Source organism: Podarcis liolepis, assembly GCF_965112155.1.
Source record: "Podarcis liolepis genome assembly, chromosome: 3".
Classification (NCBI taxonomy): Eukaryota; Metazoa; Chordata; class Lepidosauria; order Squamata; family Lacertidae; genus Podarcis; species Podarcis liolepis.
In genome coordinates this window covers 65,419,700-65,436,657 of record NC_139557.1, presented here as the reverse complement: position 1 = coordinate 65,436,657, position 16,958 = coordinate 65,419,700, and the positions used below count along the sequence as shown (strand labels likewise).

The following is a 16,958-nucleotide window of genomic DNA, read 5'->3' as shown; positions in this document are numbered from 1 at the left end:
TCAGTGAATTCTTTGTGGCTCTGCACACACAAATGTTTCCATTTCTCCTTATAAGTCTGAACAACCCCGTGGATCTATTTTTCATCAAAAACTTTTCAACTTTCCTTAAAAGCCTCTATATTTGGCAGATGAAAAACTAGCTTTTTCCTCTCAGCCCCCGCTTCCTTACACCGTCCACTGGTGTCTACAGCAATAAATGAAGCACTCAAATGACAGAAGCAAAAACCATTATTGTGGAACATGAGGGAAAGATTAAAAAATGGGGCTGGGAGAAAACATATAAAGGCAAGTCACAACAACCAGCTTTGAAGAGGATGGCTCAGTTTGCCTTGTGGAAATAAATGGCATTTAGTTGTAGACAAGATTCCAGGCCTTTTACTCTTCTACACACCCAATAATGTACCTGCAATGAATTAGCGTATTTTTTGCTCTTTAAGACTCACTTTTTCCCTCCTAAAAAGTAAGGGGAAATGTGTGTGCGTCTTATGGAGCGAATGCAGGCTGCGCAGCTATCCCAGATGCCAGAACAGCAAGAGGGATCGCTGCTGCGGATGATCCCTCTTGTTGTTCTGGCTTCTGAGATTCAGAATATTTTTTTCTTGTTTTCCTCCTCCAAAAACTAGGTGCATCTTATGGTCTGGTGCGTCTTATAGGGTGAAACATGCGGATATGTAAAGCTAATCATAATCAGTACATGGCTGTACTGCATAACTTAAGATACTGATTCGTGTTTTCAACACATTTGGATATTTTTGGCAAGTATTGAGAGGCAGAGGCACTGTTTGAAATGTGAGCAAATGGAGATGCCTGGGTGCTGGGATGGCACCTGAACTCTCTACCATCTGGAGGTGTTTGCTTGGGGATCCTGGGATCTTGACTGTTTCCACACACTAGCAACACATCCAGTAGGATTCTATCCATTATATTTTATCTGCACAATCAGAGTGAATTTCAGGAACCAAAAAGTTCTATTGAAAAATATGACTTTTGAGCCGTCTGGCCCCAAAATGGAACATAGGCATTCCATTTTGCCAACTGCAACCCTGTTTTAAGGAGCCATTTGGTGCCTAGCTTATATATCTGAGTTTCTAACGCTGGCCAGAGATGGAGCTGGAAAGAGAAGACATACAGCCCTGGGTATGTCCTGCAATAATGGAGAGCAGAATTCAATATGACTGTGTGACATTAAGCCTAATAAAGGTGTAACAATACTGTGGCTTTTGGATATTTTCAGTTAGTAAATATTGTGGAACTTGGTTTATGTACAAAAGAAACCTGTAAGAACTTAAGATGACAAAGCATAGCACACGGTTCACAGAGGGATTTGCACTGGCTGCCAATATATATTTGAGCTAATTATAAGTTTTAAAGTACGTGGTAGGTGAACACATTATGGAAGGAAGATGTTCTTTTGACACAGTAAATATTCTGTTGTCTGTACACGTAAAAGCCTGATGACCCCTGGCAGTGGGGAAGAGACAGAGTAAGCACAGTTTCACTTGTAAAATAGATGGCTTTAAATCATTTTGACACTTTCCTCTCTTAAAAATCCATTGCAGACTTTAACACACACAAAGACCAAAATAAATACATCAAGCTAGTTAAGATTGCACGATGTACTTTTTTTTATAATTTTACCACAGTGTAGTGAGCAGCATTCAGAAAAATAAAGCAGTTGTGCTAGATACCGTGCAATTGATCTATCTGTTGAATTGCTTGCAATAAGCAAGTAATTCCACATTTGACCAGTGCTATATTGCCAGAAAGGTTCTTTCCCCAGAACCTCACCATTCAGCTAACATCACTGGTAACCTCAACTGCTGGGAGGAGTTTAATCCTGTTGTCCCAATGAGCAAGAACTGTCTTCAAGCCCTTTGAAAAGCGCTCTCTGAATCAGCTCCACACTTCTCCTTTTAGAAGATGGGCAGCGGTGTTGGAGACAGGAGAAAGAAGCCTCCTGCCCCTGCCCCAGGCCACCCACCCACTTTAGAAGGGAAGTGTGGTGCTGTGTCAAATAGTGCTTCTGCAAAGTGCTTCAAGACAACCCCACACTCCCATTTGAGGCTGAAAAGGAGCATGGAAGCTGTTCGCAAAAGCACTCTTTGAAGCAGCTATTCCCACCTCTACTGTAAACATTGAGAAGGAAGAAAATGCAGCTTCCTGTACCATCACAGGCGGCCCAAAGGCTATTCACGCTACCTCATGCCTGCGATTTACATAACAAAGAGAGCATACACTGATTGTATCCATGCAAGTAATGTCATGTCCAGATTGACCTTAAAAGCTTTTTCTATGGGACAGTTAATAATAAAAAAGGAAGAGCGGGGAAATGATAAACTATTGGCATTTCACTAGCTCTTGAAAATGCAAGCATTCCTATGTTCTTCTGACTTAAACGTCTGATCTAATTGTTTTAATTGCTGTTTTAATGGGCTTGCTTTATTGTACATTTTAATTGTGGGGTTTTTTAATGTTTAATGAAATTGTTTTACTGAACATTTTAATTATGCATGGATATATTTTTATAGTTGGTTTTATACTTAGAAGCCATTTGGGCAAGTAAACAGTAAATAAATCAATAGTAACAACAAGAAGAGGACTGGGAAGGAAGTACCTGAGGGAACGGAGGGTAATGAAGAACTGGGACAGAATAAAGGAAGAGCCAAGGAAGGATAGGGGGAGAGCCAGAAAGTGACGGGAAGAAATGGGAGCCATGAGGCCTTAGGTTGCCATGCCTAGACTCTTATTGCGAAATTCAGCCAAGAATGGCTTCTGCTATAGTACTGTGAACCGGCAAATGAAGCCCAAGAAGCAATAGGTAGTGACAGTGGGTCTGAATTTCACATACAGTATTTATTCGAACTAACCTCCCATTTTTGGCTGCAAGGTTTTAGTCCTATGGATTTGTGTGACAACAGAGCTGTTAATAGTATATATATAGCATAATTGTTTCTTAAAATACCTCCTAGTCATCCTAAAACAATTTTTAAAAATGTTTTAGGAAGAGGTGAAAACAAGAAAGCACAGACTGTCCTCCAGGGCAGCCACATTTATCGTCTAGCTGAAGTTATACTTAGATCACCTCTAAGCTGCCCTCTAGAGATCAGCCCAAGGTGCACTTTGGAAAAATCATTCAGATAATTGAGTAATAAACTAATCTGTACATCATCCCCAGAGCTAACATTGCAGATATCCACTGCTCCTGCTATTAAGCATGGGCTCGTTTCTGCCCAGGCCGCACAGTGAAGCGAGTTGTGTATTGGTTATGAAAAATGGACAATGGCCTGGCCTTTCCATGGTCTGCACAGCCAATACAGCTGACACTGTGTCAATGTTGCAGCACGAAGGGGTGGAAGCAGGCTAAGCAAGACCTGAGGAATCACCACCTCAGTGGTGCAAGTCATAAATATGAGAGCATGTGGGCTCACAATTCCTCTCAAAAAATAATCTGACTCTCTTGCCCTTTATCTGAGCATAGTTTGCTCACTCATGAATTTACAGAACACATTGAGTGCTAAGCTGTATCCACATGATGGAGCTGGGAACAAATTTGTATTTGTTTCCTTCATTGACCTTTAGCCATTTTTTTCATCTTGATCACAACACTTCCACAGGTTCTCTTTCAACTGGCCTGTTCTCTATTTACCAGTGGTTTGCCTTGGCAGTGGATATGCATAGTGTCAACAACTGTCAGCACTCTGGTTAATGAGCAGGGCGCACCTGCAAACTTCAATGTTCTTCTGCATCAGGGACTTTTTGAGCCTGGAATGATTTGACAACTGAAGGATGAAAACAATACCCCCAAGTGGATGTTTAAGGCTAGAGAAGTCTTAGGAAATTCTCCTTACTCAAGTCCCTCTCCCCCCCCCCCCGGATTTAGTGTTTTGAATTACCTGTTTTTGCAGTGGAATCAAATGGAATCAATTTATTAGCAGTCTGCCATACTTTGTATTATAATTACTGAACTCAGGATTGCTATGCTAGAGCATGTGGTTCAAAAACATCCAAGAGAAACCTGAAATTAAAGGTGGAGCAAGCCAGCAGGGCTGAATGCAGCCTGGGGTATCTTGTACATACAAGATACATGTACGTCTGCCTGGAGCCACTTTGCTTTGTACAATCCTGTTGTTTAGGCTGTAGCAGCCCTGACCCTAAAGGGATGCTTTCCTGGACACTGATATATGTTTAATAAGTAGTGGCTAATTTTCAACCCAGCTCTGCCCTGCAAGCAAAAAAGATAATCACTGCACCCTTGCTGAATCGGGCTTGTAATAAAGACTAATCCGTTTGATTAAATATATTATTGATGGCATTGTTATTTCTCCTCTGTCCTCTAGGCTAGCTCAGAAAAAAAGGATACAGGCACAATATAAAAACTAAACTTTCTAGCTTCCTAGGAGAAGAAAGGGTAAATGAAAACACTTTCATGGTTTGTCAGCTCTCCCTGTTGTATATAAAGAATCTGACAAACATGTGCAACAAACATAGCAAGGGATGGTGGTACTTTCATTTGCAAATCAATCCAGAAGTGGTCTAGCACTTCGGGGTATAAATAAGTTGCAAATTGGCAACCAGGTGGTATATGGGGAAAATTATATTTCAAAAGCAACTTCATCTATTAACTTGCTCTGATTACCGGTAACTACAAATGCACTGAGGTCTGGCACTCATGAGGACTGGTAAGGCAAAACTGTAGGTGCAGCAAGAGCCAATGGCAAGCAGAGTCAACTAATTCTGGTTTTGTCCCTATCCTCCTCCTTGCTGAGCTCCCACTGAGACTAAGTGGGAAGCTGACAATCAGTGGCTGTTGTAAGGTGTGGACTGGCAGAATGCAGACTGAGATTGGTAGGAAAATGTTCCATTTGTCCTAACAGGCCAGTCTCCACTGAGACCTCAAGCAGAATCAATGGGCTCACACTCCCCCAATTATCTCCAAAAAGATCATCTTTCATATCAATCAAGACTGATGTAGTCCCATGACTATGCATGAACCCAGACTGGAAAGGACCCGGATATATCCCTTCTGATGCCTTCAGAAACAACAAAAGCATGGAATGTAGCAGTTTATGATATGGTACTGTGACAGCTTCTTTGGAATAGCTTTTATCAAACTGATGAATAAGCACAGAATGATTCATTTGTAAACACAGAGATGATCATTATGGGGGGGGAGATTCAGTTTTATTAATGCTAGTCATTTAAATACAGAAATGAAAAAAGTAAACCACTAGGCTAATCTGCAGAGCATTCTACTCACTAAAAAGATGGGATGGTATTCAATCATGTTTTATTCAGAGTATATTGGCTGAAATTAATGAGCATGACTAAATTAGGTCCATTAATTTCTGTGGGTCAACTCTGAGTAAGTGGAATACAGCCCATGGGCTTTTAAAGTATGTGTACAAAACCACAAAAATCTGCCTACCAGTTAATTTATAATTGGCATTCCATACTTGTAGTCCAAACTCTTGTTCATCCTTTCCTATTCCACTTTTATCCCAATGAGTTGATGAAGAATTTAAGTATTAAAACAAGAAGCCCAATATACATAAAAGTGAGCCATAATTTTGCCACAAGGACATGGTTGAGCACCATTTAAAAAACTCCCAGTAATTTCAACTGGAGAAGCTTAAGTATTTAAATCATTCGCCCTTTGAAAGCAATGGGTAACTCTGGTAGGCCATGCCTATATTTCTCATATATTACTTCCAGCATTGTTTCAGTTTGCAATACTTTCCAGATATAACAGCCAATTCCAGAGAAATCACAGTAAAAGTAAATATAAGAGCATACAACAGACTTCATACTATTTTAAACTGAGTAACTCTACATGAAATGTGTGGGAGTGTATATATTTTAATTGCCAAAGGGATGGAAATCAACACATAGGATGGATGGTAAGAGTTCATTCAGTATTCACAGCTTGACAGGAAATACAAATGACATATCTCAAAGTTTAATTAAAAGGAGTCTATCAAATATGCTTAAATAGACAGCTTACCCTGAAAATTTGATTTTATAATTTAAACCCTGAATTCAGGCACAGCAAATTTCAAAAAGACATTTCTAATATCATGCATTGATGGTACCCTTTAATTAATGGCACTTCTGATGTGACCAAGTAAGTGTATAATATAGATATCAATGGAACAAAGTAAGTAAAACTGCAGTATTGTTTTCAATTCATGTTAAGCACTGATACTGAAAAGGAAGACAAAGCCTGTCAAAACGTATATACAAATTCAGCTAGTGAGACTAATTATGGCAGCATTTCTACATGATCCCCCCAGCTTGAGGAAAGGCAGCTGAGGATTAATGGAGCTTTCAAAGATCCTGTGAATTTTCCTCTAAGACAATTATAGCAAGAGCAAAGGCCAACTTACTTGATGTAGTATGGAACTTTGTTATGTGAAACTGATCTCTGCCATGGTAGCTGAACAGAGGCTGTAGAAAAGAAAAAAAACGGGGTAATTATGACAAAAATAAATAATTTATAGTTAAGTTTTCCAATTAAGCTCGGTCATAAGAAAGCACTGAATATGCATTCCAGGACCTGGGAGTGAAGATCCATCTCTACCTTCTAGACAGAGTTCTGGGAATACCATCACCACACCTAGAACGAAGCTCTGCTCTCTATTCCACCCATCCAAAGCTACAACAGCTTTTTCAGTGGTCAGCACGGACAGTTGCAGCAGCAACTCGGAGGGATACCACCTCTGATACTCGAGGTGATACATAGCCAGCAGCAGCAGCAGCCATTGATGGCTTTATCCTAGATTTGTCTAACCCCCTTTGAAAGCCATTCAAGTTGGTGGTCATTACTACCATTTGGTGGTAGCAAATGTCATAGGTTAACTATGCACTGTGTGAAGAAGTACTTTGTTCAGTATGTTCTGAATCTTACAACATTCAGTCTCTCTGGATGACTCTGGATTCTAGTATTATGGGAGAGGGAGAAGCCCTTCTCTCTAACCGTGTTTTCCCGTGTATAATATTATACACCTCTATCATGTCCCCGCCCTCCGTACTTGATTTTTTTTTCTAAACTAATACTAAGCTAGAATGTCCTTTTCCTCGTAAGGGAGTTTCTGCAGACCATCAACCACTTTGGTTTCCCTTGTCTTTCTCTACATTACCCTTATTAAAATGAGGCAATCAGAGCTGCTGTTCTCTAATGTCTTTGCCCCAGAGAATGCTCAGTGGGAAGCCATCTATTTGTTCTGTATTTTTCTCTTGTCAAGTTATTAGAAATGCTGGATTCCAGATGCTGTAGATAGGTTTAATTGCTGAAAAATGATGAAAGCTACTTCCCCCACCCCTTCCAAATATCTAAATTTGCATTGTACCTATCTAGGAATCCAATCCTACTTAGACGCTACTTTCTGAACTTCGTATGAACAGCAGCCTTGAGGTCATATACACAAATGACTTCACTGTTCAGGTGAAAATAAGAGATCTTTGAACTGCCAAGTACCACATTTATCTACTCCCGGAATGTCCCTCAATCTGCTTTTACATCCTCCAGTATAAGAACACACTATCAAGCAGCTTCTTTTACTAACACTTACTGGACAGAAAATTTTGAGATGTGGGTCCACAGTTCCAGTGTGCTTCCTGTAGCAGTTTAAGGCGATCCTCTACAGATATCTGCATGTACAAACATATACAAGGAAAACCATTAATTTCAAGTGATCATACATTCTTAACAGCCATTCTAACAGCCAGCATTGCAAACAATGGTTTACAAACAGTTTTAGCAAATAGACTTTAGATGTACTGCAGATGTGTTTACTCTGCCCATTTGCATCTGTTCTCTTGTTTTTAATGTTTAAATACAAATGAATAATGATCTTTCTGTAAGCAATGCAAATCAATAAATAAGATTTTCACAGTGACTAATACTGTCTCCACTAAAAATTTTTGCTTCTCTCTCTTCTCTTGTCTAAATATCTGTAGTCAGCAGGCCTAATTTTGATTCTATTGATCTTACAGCTGCCTTTACAAGGAACCACTTTGGAGCATGCTGTTTTGCTGGTTGACAGGATGGGCAGATATCCTCCTGGTTTACTAATTAAACTGCACTTGCACATCCAGCAGGAGTCTGACTGCTTAGTCAAATCTCCGTAAGGCATAAAAAGCATTCCAAACACAAATTACATTGCAAGAAACAGAGATGCATCAGAAATGTTAATAATTTCATCTCACAGGACACACTGTTTCTCAGCAGACTACATCTAAACTCAGCAGGTCGCAGATGTCAAAGATAGGGGGGCATTTTTCTCCACTTTCAAACATTTCACACTTCCAACTTTTTCTTCTTCTCAGGTTGAAATAGGGTCTCGATGCAGAAAAGGAAGCAAATAGAAATACACAAAACTCTTGGCACAAGTTTGAATGGAGTACAGAAGACTAATTTTCTTTTAATATGAAATTCCCACTAGATGTTCTTCCACAACAGTTTCAGATAATTAAGGCAATAGGAATTTATTGGAAGTTTTTTGGTTTTCTGGAACATTTGAAGGCAGAAATGAATCCATTCGAAGTCTGAAATCAATAGTGCAATATGGAATGACTGCCCCTGCCTCATATGTTCCTAGGTCTCCAGGGTAGCATGGGAATGTTGACATCATTGCCCTCTGGGAGATATATGAGCATGTGAAATGTGTTTAGCATGATCTGTAAATGTCCTCAGGTTGTACTATACCCACCTTATGCTGCTTCCAGAATATACCTAGAACCTGCCCCAAATTTGATGTCCATTTCCCCCCTGACTGCTTCACTACAAGTTCTGTATCTATAAAATATCAACTTTAGTCTGCCACGCACTTCTTTTCCTCGCCTGCTGCTGAATCTGGAGAATGGCAGCCTGTTGAGGAACTGAAAGGTTTAGCCAGTTAGCTCTGCCCATGAAGAGCAACTGTAAGAACGATAGCTGTTTCTAAGGGGAAGCCTATTGTTTGGGCAAAGGGTTGTGGTGACAGCTACATTTTTTGTGAGACCACAAATGCAACTCACAAATGTATAAAGTGAAATTGATGGGATCCTTGGGATTTTGCTGTTTTATATTTTTATGGATTTATGATATTTCCTCATTGTACTTTAGTAGCCTTGGCCAAAAAACAGTATATAAATAAACCAATGATGATAATGATACAAATGTTTTTCAGGCAACACATGCCAGACAAGGCATGAATGTGTTTAAGAGTCTTGAGAACAGGCACAGGGTAATGGGAAATCCTGAGTGTGCAATGACAATCTAAGTAAAGGTAAAGGACCCCTGGATGGTTAAGTCCAGTCAAAGACGACTATGGGGTGTGGTGCTCATCTCGCTTCAGGCCGAGGGAACAGACGTTTGTCCTTTCCGGGTCATGTGGCCAGCAGAACTAAACTGATTCTGGCACAACGGAAGAATTACTTATATACACACACACACACACACACACACTTTCAAAAGTTGTTAATAGCCATGATTAATGGATATACAGGCCCAAAATATGTACACATGTCTTTGGATATTAATTCCATCCCCTCCCTGCACTGAACTGCTGATATCAGCAGAAAAGAGAAGCTATCACTCATGAGAGAAAAGAAGAGACTCTTTCATTGCATTTTGTTACTAAAGCAGTCAAGATTAATGATAAATTGTACTGTAATAGAAAATAAGAATAATAAAGGGACACCCTCTCACTCTTAATCCATTGAAGAGAAGAACAGAATACCTGTAAAAGTTTCCAGCGCATATTGAGATCATCCAGCTGTCGCGATATCTTTAAGGATGGATGAAGGTCAAGTGGAGAGAACTGACTGGATAAATCATTAACTGCTTTAACCTTCAAGTTGATTGGTGCAATTTCTTCTCTAAAGGCCTAGAACAGGAAGCATGTATGTACTCTCAACAAAACATGTTAAAAGACCAGAATCAGACAACACATGCAAGCACCTTCAAGCACTTACTATTTATTCAAATTCAGCAATAAGCATCAGATTTCACTGCATTTCAGTTCATATGGGACCCTTGCTGGCTTGATGAACTGCACGTTACCTCAGTAAATCATGAAAATTAAGCAATATGCTCATCAGCAAGGGCCTTTAATATTTCCAACTAATCAGCTAAAAGTTTCTGACTTCTCACTGCTACTGGTCAGTCAATTATATCATTCATTTTTGTTTGGGTTTGCTAACAGGCTGACATAATGAAAACACAATAAGCTTATCCTTACCTTCCTTTATACAAATGCAATTAAGAAGAAACTAATTACCTCTTAAAGGCAGAAAATGGTATTCACAAAATGAAGCTTTTGCAAACTGATTGGTTTCTATTAAAGTGGGAATGGGGAAAGGGTAGGCATATTATGCTTAAAACAACAGAACAGAAAATATAAATCAAGTTTGATTATGTTCTGTGGGGATATAAATAAAGTTCCAGTGAATGTTGCTTAATCGTTATTTGAAAGATAGGCTGAAACTCGAAGAGGGTGTCGTGTGTGTGATGCTAGAATACGTAGTGCAATTTATCTTTTTTTTATATCATCCATGAATTGACAGACAATAAGCCTCTAAGTCCAATACTAAAATACCCACTGACTTCAGAACTATTTCCTTAGATTTTGTGCCTTAGGCTTTTTATAGCCTAGGATTTGTAGAGTTGCTGCAGTATGATTTATGAACACCTAAGCTTGCATCGTGGAACATATTGGGAGTTCAAAAAACATTAACAGGAGCAGATTTATTTTGTTTGATGGCAGGCTAGCCATAAGGATTTTCCAGTTTGGGAAAATTATTACTGCACTTTTATACCACATTTTCCCTTCAAAATGAGAGTTTAAAAATATAAACATGTAGGATTTTTGCTCTTCATAAGTTATTTGTGCCTCCCTCTGATCATGTTAACCTTCCCAGCCACCCAATCTATACCATCTTCCCACCACACTGCTGATACTTCACTAATATGAAATGAAACAAAATGTGTGTGTGTTGGGGGTGTACTTCTATAGCCATCTTTGTAACTGGATGCTCAAGTGGCCTCAGTGGTTAGGTGTGCCTATTTTTACTATGGCTAATTCACCAGGTACAATCATTCCTGAATTGAGGTAACCTTCCCAGACTGATCTACAGCCTGGTAACATTATGTCTGGATTACTACAATGCACTCTGTTTTGTACCTCTGAACCTTGAAAATGGTTTGCTAGTTGCAACAGCTGCAGAATGTTTGATTCCCCATGATCTGCACTCGCTGTCTCTTTGCTTCCAAGCCCAATTCAAGGTACTGTCATTAACTTTTAAAGCCATAACTCCTCAAGGCCAAAATACTTGATAGGGTTCAATGTGCCAGTCTGACCCCTGAGATCACTGGAGGGACCTTTTGAGAATCATGGTACTGGGAATAGTGGCCCAGGGAGTAGTGACCCGGTTGAGGGTGTTCTTGGTTGTGGCCCTCAACTCCAATTTTATCCGCCACGGAAGACATGCCTTTTTGTTCTAGTCTTTGGGACTTTCTGAGTTTGTTGCCAATTAGGCTCAGGAAAATTTGATTAGTAGAACAATCTATGGAGTTGTTTATTTGCTGTTGTTTTTAGGTTCAAGATGATTTCATGGTTTTATTTTGCTTTGTGATTTGAAAATGTGATTTATGAACTGCTCTAAGATTTTTGAATTTAGAACATTATATAACTGGAGTCAATAAGCAAATAAAGCATGTGTTCCCTGATAAAGTACACGAAAGAGATATTTGTACATATTTTGCTATCTTGGAACATTAATTCAGGGCACAGAAATGGCTGGATGCATTGTTAGAGACTAAATTTCATTCACACATAGACATTTGCTCAAAATGCATTACACTGAAGAATACATTTGTGCTTACTGTTGTTTTATCAATGTGATCCTGTAATGAATCCATCAGTATATCTCCAACGGGTTTCCAACCATTTAGCACATTTTCTGCCTCTCTCAGGTCAGCATCTAGGTCATCCATAGAACACTGCAAGTCCTTCAGTTTCTCCAGCGCTTTGTCCACTTGCTTCTGCCAACTGCTGGCACAGGTATTTAGGCTTTCCCACTTCTCTTTCACTTCTGCAGACTGCTTACGCATAGCTTTGGCAATCTTCTGTGCTTTCTCTTCAGGGGTCAGCTCTGTAACAGAAGGCATTTCAAAGAATCAGATTGACATGGAATTGAAAGGATTTGCTGTTCTACACAAATGCACAGTACGCTTTTAACAAGGTGCCTATTAATGCTGATTATTACGCTTTGGTCTGCCACTCGCATCCCCTGTTCTGTGAGACCCAGTGTGTTTGCAGGTGGTCCTCAAGACAAGATCCAATTAAGTAGTAAAAACACGCCGTATGCCTCTGAATTTCAGGCTTCCCATAGCATCAGATTGGCCACTGTAAGGACAGGATGCTGGAGTAGATGGGTTATTGGCCTGATCCAGCAGACTCTTCTTATGTAAGGTATTTTTTAGAAACAAGCAATGTTCAAATGCCAGACAAATATGGAATCAAAACTCAACTACATTTGCACTCCAGGGAAGCTGAACTGGTAACAAGAGAAAAGCAAGTATATGGGGACCTAAGAGTAGTGTGTAATGTCTTGTGACAGTGTTAATATAATACTTAATGAAGTACAGTAAGTTGCTTATATGCCACCAGTAAGAAAAGAATGGCTTTAATGATGCAGGCAGATCCCTCCAACAGGACATACCATCTGTGATATAAACACAGCCCAGTAATTTACAAAAAATACCCACGTGTGATTGCAACTAACCACCAGAAAACTATAGCTGAGGCAGTACACCCCTAAATTCCACCTGCTAGAAAGCAACCATGTTTGTTTGTGGCTTCCCAGAAGTATCTGGTTGGCCACTGTGGGTAATATGATGCTGGACTAGACAGGCCATCATTGGTCTAATCCAGCAGGGTATTTTTTTATGTTGTAGTAGTAAATACTAATGTCTTCTTGTTTATAAACATATTAAACTGTTGCTTTGGATGTCGGTTGAGGACATGGGGCTGGGGGAACAGTCTGAAAGGAAGAACCAAACAAGAATCATAAGCGGCAATGTGGAAAAGGAAGACTGAAGTTTCTTATCCACTGTTAGTTTCCACTGCACATTAATTAAAAACAAGATTCTACAGATTGTTAGGGCACTTGAAGGGCAACTTTAATTCAGAGTTGCTGTGTAATGGCAAGTGCACTTTCAAATTGGATAAATTCAGGTCCTGAATGTATTACATTCATGCCTTTTCATTTTAGAAGAGAGCCTTAGAACTGCTTGTAAACTTGATTTTTTAAAAGACATTTACTGCAGAGCTGAAGGCTGACAAATGTACTTTTATGAGCTATAAAGATGCATGCAATCTATTCACTCAAGATATGACTCTATCTTACACATAAATATGCTTGGCATTCTGCTATCCCAACATGTTTTAATGAGCAACCTACCAATCCCAGGAAAGCTGAAGCCACATTCATAGTTACATTGTCTGCTCAGAGTAAAAGTACTAATGAGAAGTTTGTTAGTAGTGACAGCTTTCTTTGCAGCAGCTTTTCGTCGGCTTGCCATGTAAGAAGCTGGTGTGATAACACACAACACCTTTGGCAAAAACCACTGCACACTGATTGCTGCCATTTTCTATTTATTTATCTAATGCATTTATTTACTGTAGTTTATCCTGCTTTTCAGACAATAATTGCCTTTCCAGTCACATCAGTTAAACAATAAAAATGAGAGACGGGCCCTTCCATCAGGCTTACAAATTAAAAAGGCATGACACAAGGAAAACAGAGTGCAGGGAAGAGGTGTGAAGTTTGGCTTCAAAGTATTATACTACCTCTACTTCAGCAGATACTCGGGGAGTATGAAAAGCTCCCTGAATTATTCTACTAGCTTAAAGGAAAGGAAAACAAGTTAACTTTCTGCTCCAGTTGCAACAACATTATTTAAAGTTAACGTAGTTATAGAAGGTTTATTAAGCCTCTGGTCAACATGAGTTACAGTGCGGCTTCCAAAATGACAAGTCTAGTTTTAGGGAAAGTACTTTTAATGGCAGCCATTAAAAAAAGAAAAAGAATGGCCGAGAGAAGGGGTGGGTGGGTTAGACAACAGGCAAGCATGGATACATTTTCAAGGTTGGGCTTAACAAGTCTGGTTTGTCTATAGCAGACCTCACTAGATAGACACCCTAAAATAAACATTTTTATGTAAACTAGACTACTCTGTGCTGACTCAGTTGCTTTACACACTATCCTTTCCCACAAACATGTGGCATTAAAATCCTTGTCCCTTTTACCTGCTCTTAGTTGTGCTTAATGGCCATGGCAGAAGACACAGCTGCAATGCTAAGCCAACCCCTAGCAAAATGTGAATGTGGGTGTGTGACAGTAAAAATTGGGGTCAATTTGCTTTTCCCCTTGTTCTTCTGCTGCCATGCAGGAGTGCTGCGTCCAAACCATGACTACTGGGTTTGTCTTGCTCCAAGCAAACCATAAGTGATAAGCCTATAGCAACTCTTAATTGTTACTCTAGTTGTATAATACTTTGGCTTTATTTCCTTTGAAGGCATTAAAGTTATTTCCACGCTAACTTTCCTACAGAAAATGAAATGTCACAAGTAAACAGGACTTGCATTCTCTGTGTTTTTTCTTAACCAATTCATCAGACCAAAAAATATTTACCTGGGCATGTTCAGAGTATTATACAGAGTTTAAGGCGGACTGATAAAATCATAATTGGCTGAAACCGTTTGTGTGCCTTTGTCATCACCACAATAAACTTTGCCTTTGCAGATCACATGCGCAGTATCAACACCTGGCTAATGATGGCTTCCACCTCTGTTCTTTAAGCCTGCAATATGTAGCCATGTAATGCTGCCTAATAAATAAAGTGCATTCGTGTAAATCACTTGCAACAAGTATTTCTTTTATGATACAACTATGATTTATTGCATTTTTTGCCTTTGCAATTAAAAGGCAGAACAGATGGCGAATGCTTAATTTAGAATGACAGATCTATCAAAGTAACATTTGCAACTGCATAATTACTTGATATTACCAAGGGATCTCACCAATATTCACCAGTTTGCTTCTAAAATCTCTCTCTTTTTCACTTCATTAAAGTTTTTGGCTTGTTCAAAGCTCTTGCCAAATCAAGCTTTGGACTTCTGTTGCATCCTGCCATTATTAGGTAAAACAAAATGGTGACAGGAAATATGTTTTCAAAGTCACCTCTATGTAGCAAGAAAGATATATGCATTACAAGACCATGCCAGCTAGGTATTGAATATGTGCAGATACCCCAAGATACCTAGGAATATGCCTAAATGTCTGGATGTAAAAAAAAAAAAGCGGTGAGAGGGGGTGGGACTAGTGACCAGGCTCCAAGGATTAGGGAGGTCAATGGATGTGCCTAGTCTATGAATTAAAAACCTCGTACTTTATAATGAACCAGTAGTTCTGAAGGAGTCAATGCTAATAGTTCATGAGTATGAGACTCTATTAGGAATGCAGGTGGCGCTGTAGGTTAAACCACAGAGCCTAGGACTTGCCGATCAGAAGGTCGGCAGTTCGAATCCCCACTCCTGTTGCTCGGTCCCTGCTCCTGCCAACCTAGCAGTTCGAAAGCACATCAAAGTGCAAGTAGATAAATAGGTACTGCTCCGGTGGGAAGGTAAACAGCGTTTCCGTGCACTGCTCTGGTTCGCCAGAAGCGGCTTAGTCATGCTGGCCATATGACCGAGAAGCTGTCTGCAGACAAACGCCAGCTCCCTTGGCCAATAAAGCAAGATGAGCGCCGCAACCCCAGAGTCGGCCACAACTGGACCTAATGGTCAGGGGTCCCTTTACCTATGAGACTCTATTAGTAACTACACTTCATCTACATGTAAAATTTATTCCAGTATTTGCCATGTTCTTTTGCACAACTGTTTACAGGACAGCTCCACTGCCAGAAATTCTGGCTAGAACATCTCTGGGTACAACTCACTGTTTGCAGTCCTTTCCCTTCTTACTTTATACTGGTGATTCTGAAATAGTCTGACAAGCTTTGGGTCAAGTAAGAGGAACCTATATTGTGGACCATAGACCTGCCAGTAGTGCCCCAGTTTCCATGACGGAAAGGGGGAGCACTGGCACTGTGTTAGAATGATAGCACAGAAATGATCCAAACTGCTGTGGTTCCTATACCACCAAAGAGCCAAATGTTCACCCAAAGGCTATCAATCGTTGGCCCAGGGAGAAAAGAATGGCTGAGCCGCTACTTCTTCAACCATCCCTTCCTCCTGGATTCAAATATGCATGGTAGATCTGGCCCTAGTTTTCCCAGCCTCTTGCAGTGGGGACAACCGCTAGCACCACTACACAGCTCACATTTATCTAAGAGCCAAACATGGCCAACAGCATGACTTGAGCATGTCTAATGTTTACTCTCTCTAATTAATGGGAACTTGGAAATCGGGATCAGAAATATGACACACATGGTCCAAGGGGTCATCCTCTCCCAATTAAGACTGTCCCAGGAGAGAATGTTGCACTGGCACCAAAGGGATTTCCCCTCCCAAATCCAAAACAAAGGAAATGGAAAATGCCCAAGGGTAGGATGGGGGGGGGTGTTATGTGGTTTCTTAGTGATGTGCACAACTAAAAGCTTCGAAGCTTTCAGAATTAGTGCTTGTATCATTTGTTTGGGGGTTTTTTTATAAATATGATTAAGTTGAAAGAAGCCAGGTGTTAATTAGCTACTAAAAACCCAGCTAGTCTTTAAATGAGGCAATTTACCACAGCAGTGCTCGCCAGCCTAATATACTCAACTACTGAATGAATATTACTGATTACCATCTTCTCATAATGCAGTGGTCTGAACAAATTTGAACTTGGAAAATATTTTTCATAATAATTCTCCCAATTTAGATCAGCTATATTATACATCTCATCAAAGCTACCTAATGTAGCATAGTATCCAT

At 39.9% G+C, this 16,958-nt stretch overlaps 1 protein-coding gene across 5 annotated transcripts in view; it reads right to left on the bottom strand.

The window, feature by feature from the left end:
- The window catches only part of UTRN (utrophin), a gene marked incomplete at its 3' end in the record, with an annotated part of 327,257 nt that overhangs the window by 62,624 nt on the left and 247,675 nt on the right, over positions 1 to 16,958 (bottom strand). For all 5 annotated transcript variants that reach the window (XM_083496211.1, XM_083496214.1, XM_083496212.1 and 2 more), the window contains 4 exons: positions 11,864 to 12,132; positions 9,720 to 9,866; positions 7,569 to 7,647; positions 6,384 to 6,444 (listed from right to left, as the gene is read on the bottom strand). In XM_083496211.1, coding sequence (XP_083352337.1) covers positions 6,384 to 6,444; positions 7,569 to 7,647; positions 9,720 to 9,866; positions 11,864 to 12,132 — 556 coding nt within the window. The remainder of the gene's footprint in view (positions 1 to 6,383; positions 6,445 to 7,568; positions 7,648 to 9,719; positions 9,867 to 11,863; positions 12,133 to 16,958) is intronic.